We start from the raw sequence: 4,176 nt of genomic DNA, 5'->3' as shown, positions 1-4,176 counted from the left end.
AGAGAGAGACAGAGAGAGAGAGAGACAGAGAGAGAGAGACAGAGAGAGAGAGAGAGACAGAGAGAGACAGAGAGAGAGAGAGATATTAAAATCTTACATATTAAAACTCATCCTGGTTGAATTCACTTAATTTTACAGCTAAAAGGAGCTCAGAATGTGACTTGCCTAAGAGCCCCAGGGACTGCTACCAGACTTAAGACTGAAGCTTTGCTCACTGGCCTCAGGACAATGCAGTTTCTTGCCCAGCACAAGCAAGGGAAGAGAGGTCAGCCCTGCTACACTTCTGCTAGGAACACAGGGACTCAATATCTCTGCTTCTGTGCACAATTGACACCAAAAGCAGCAGTGCACTCGTGAGGTCACAAGAATGCTGTTCTCATAGGGGCTACAAAAGCACTGCTGAACTCGTGAGCTAGAAAAGTATTGCATTCGCCAAGCCGTGGTGGCACAACCTTAAATTTTAGCACTAGGGAGGCAGAGGCAGGTGGATCTCTGTGCATTTGAGGACAACCTGGACTACAAAACAAGTTCCAAGGAAGCCAGAGCTGGTAGGAAAAAACCCTGTTTCAAAAACAAGCGTTACATTTATGGGGCTACAAAAGCACTGCATTCATAGGGGGTGGGGAGACCAAAAGGAGTGCACTCATCCGGTTTATAACTAAATTTAATCAAAGAAATCCTCAGAATTGACAAAAAGCAAGAAAGAACCATTTGCTATACAGATGATCCACGTTGGGAAAATGTTAATTGCAAAGATACTCACGCAGGTGAACTATTTGGAAAACTTTCCTATCATTGAGATTTCCGCACACTTTGTAACAATGTTTAATGTAATAAAACTAGAGAAGCAATTACTCTGAAAATGAATTATTGCTCGGTATGTTATCCGCATACTCTTTGCTGCTATTATTACTGTAAATGACAGTGGTAATAACCATAAAGGAAATCAGCAGCATACCAACCTTTAGAGGCAGCAGCAATAAAACGCATGGATGACTCAATATGCTACCAGAGACACACAGTCACGTTCATTGATGCTCTAGTCACAAAGCAGGCAAATGGAACCAATCTAGATGTCCATCAACTGATAAACAGATAACAAAAGCATGATACACAGTGGACTGTTACCCAACTGCACAGAAAAATAAAATCTGCAGAAAAATGGGTGAAACTAGAGAAAGTGTAAAGCAAGGTAGCCCAGGATCAGAAAGAAATGCTGTGTTCTCTTGTATACGTGACTCTTAGTTTCTAACGCTACATCTATGCACCTAGGTAGAATAAAGGCTCCAAAACCAGGAAAGGGGCCCATGAGACAGGAAACAGGAGGTTTTCAGAGGGGAGTAGAGAAGACAGCAGAACACATGAGATACTAACTGAAGAGAGAATGTTTATGGAACAGCGCACAGTGGGGAAAGAAATGGCAGGAGCAAAGTCAACCCAAACAAAATAGGTATGAAAATGCCAGAAAAAGTCCATTACTTTAACAACTAATTTTTAAAGTTAAAAAAAGGAAGAACCATGCTAATAATGTAATAAAGGGTGTTAGGGCGGAAAACAAGATGCACAGAGACCTACACAGGACAGTGAAGGGTGCACAGCAAGGCACTTTGGCAGCTTAAGTGTAATAGGTCTAAGAGACAACATCCTCAAGAGATTTGTTAACAACCAAAAGCAACTCACTTATCAGGAATGATCTTCACAATGACTAGTTAGACTTTACTTTTAAAAAAATTTATTATTTTTAATTTATGTGCATTGATGTTTTGTCTGCATGTATGCCTTGTGTCAGATCTTGGAGTTACAGACAGTTGTCAGTTGTCATGTAGGTGCTGGAAATCAAACCTGAGTCCTCTGGAAGAGCAGTCAGTGCTCTTAATCTCTGAGCCATTTCTCCAGCCCAGGTTCAGATTCTCAGAAGGGAAGTGTAGCTTGGTGGTTGAGTAAATGCATGTATAGCATACACCAGCCCTAAGTTTAAGCCGCACCTAACAGAGATGGAAATACACATCCGCTGATACAGAGACAGCACTGGGTGTCAGTGAGGATGCTGAAGACCAAACCCTTCTACCCTGTAGGCAGGAATGTAAAAAACAGAACACTCAGGCCACACAAGTTTGGCAATGTCTTAAAAAGGTAAATATAATTTTACCTTCAGCCCAACAATTCTAGTTCTAAGATCTACTCAAGAGAAAAAAGTAATCCACATGAAGTTGCTACAAGATTACCATGACAGCACTCCAAATAACCAAAAACAGTAGCTAAAACACCAGACAATTGTGAATGCAGTGACATTTATTACCCAGTCAGATTCCAGCATGTGAACTGTGAAGCTACAGATAAGAGACAGAAACGAGATGCAGAAGAACACTGTGTGATGCCGCTGCTATTAAAGGTCCAGAAAGGCAATCTGTAGGAGCAAATGAATGCCAAGGTTATGGGAGGAGCCACGAGTAGATACAAGTGAATATAACAGAGGTTCTTAAAGATTAAATTGTGACAAAGTTTACAAACTCTACAGTTTTATTAAAAATCCAAGTTAGCAACCTAAAATGTGTAAACTTGCGGCTGGAGAGATGGCCTGGGTAACAGGACTGGGTGCTCTTCCAATTCCTTCCCAGCACCCACTGGCAGCTCATAACCAGACACCAGTGTCTGGTACAACAGACCCAAAGTACGCCACAATTGCTTTCTCTGTTACTTCCCCAGTCTCTTGCTTTGACTCACCAGGCCACACGTTTAACTCCCACACTCCTGTCTACAAGACTGACACAATTACCTTTCCATTTAAAGTGGGACACTGACAAAACGGTCAAAAATTGAATATCACTACAAAGAACACATTGCATCTCCCAATACTCCTGATCCTCTTGCCTACCAGTTGTTTTCTTGGGGTGGAGGGGTGTCTCATGTTTCTTAGACTGGCCTCAAACTCACGATGTAGTATGTTACTAAGGATGACTTTGATTTCTGATTCTTCTACCGCCGTGTTAGTATATGAAGTACTGGGTCAAAACCAGGGTTTTGTGCATGCTAGGTAAGTAAGAATCCTACCAACTGAGCTATAGACCCAGGCCCAGTTGCTTGATTTCAAATACTGACAGACTGCTATATCTACTGTAACTAGACAGAAAAGTATGAGAGATGAGCAATCATTAGGTTCAGGGCTGGGAAAGAGAGGACTACAACTGTGTGTTTCCACACCTAAGCTTTAAACAGATACATTAAGGCATACTAGGTACAGTTACAAACACTGTAGGTCATGAAGAGCCATGCAAACTCAGCTCACTTTATAAATAGAAATTTACAAAAATAAAATTACCTAAAATTAAGCCCACCATTGTACTTAAATATCCGGTTCCACTTCCCAGGTTAAGAAATGATAATCCTGGTTGAAGTTTCAAAGCTTCCATAACTTCAGAATAAATGCAAGGTGCGGACAAGTGTATGTTCCCGTGCTTCCAGGCTAAGTCTTTGTACGCATTGTCTCTGTAGCCTTCCAGATAGTAATCTCCGCGGTCAATGGCTCTGAAGGCTTGCTCTACTCTTTCAGTGCGGATGTACTGCGCTTCTTTAAGGTTATCAATTAAGTCATCATTATCTTCCCCAGCACTCACAGCTCCTCCCATGACAGTATTCAAATCAAATCATAAGTTAAAATGTATCGGAATTAGTAGAAAATGGCTTCCAATAATGTGTGCTTTTTCTTTTTAATATTGAACTTGATTTCCAAAAATAAATTAAACCTGGAAAAGAGTAAAAATAAACAAGTTTAAATTAATATGTATTATGATATTTTCCATGAACATATTCTGTTCCAGTCACAGTGTTAAAACAGTCTAAATATACTATTTCACTTAATTCTTGTAACCATAGAAGTTAGAAAAGTGGGGCTGGGAATTTAAATTAACTACATGGTGACCATGATCACATATCCAGAGATTAACTGATCAAACTTACATGCAATTTAAAATTCACTTAGTAAACTTAGAGTCCACGTGCTTAACAGCTACCTGCGGCAGCTCTTACGGGCAGCTGTCAGGTGGCTGGCTTATAGGACAGTGCGGATCTGGAGGATGAGACGGTAGCATTTCAGGACCAGGCCTTTCCGATTCAAAGTATGGCTCTAAACCACTGAGTAATAAGAGTAATTCTAATAAGAGTAATCCTAGTTTAATG

At 40.6% G+C, this 4,176-nt stretch overlaps 1 protein-coding gene across 1 annotated transcript in view; it reads right to left on the bottom strand.

The window, feature by feature from the left end:
* The window catches only part of Pcmtd1 (protein-L-isoaspartate (D-aspartate) O-methyltransferase domain containing 1), a 28,905-nt gene extending 25,162 nt beyond the window's left edge, over positions 1–3,743 (bottom strand). The window contains exon 1 of the mRNA XM_050163861.1: positions 3,320–3,743. Within this exon, the coding sequence (XP_050019818.1) occupies positions 3,320–3,626 (307 nt within the window). The 5' untranslated portion in view covers positions 3,627–3,743. The remainder of the gene's footprint in view (positions 1–3,319) is intronic.
* Positions 3,744–4,176: the final 433 nt, after the last annotated feature.

This window comes from Alexandromys fortis, unplaced genomic scaffold (assembly GCF_014885135.2).
Source record: "Alexandromys fortis isolate MF-2015 unplaced genomic scaffold, M_Fortis_MF-2015_v1.1 scaffold_18, whole genome shotgun sequence".
Classification (NCBI taxonomy): Eukaryota; Metazoa; Chordata; class Mammalia; order Rodentia; family Cricetidae; genus Alexandromys; species Alexandromys fortis.
The sequence above is the reverse complement of the archived record's forward strand: the minus strand, read 5'-3'. Positions and strand labels throughout refer to the sequence as shown.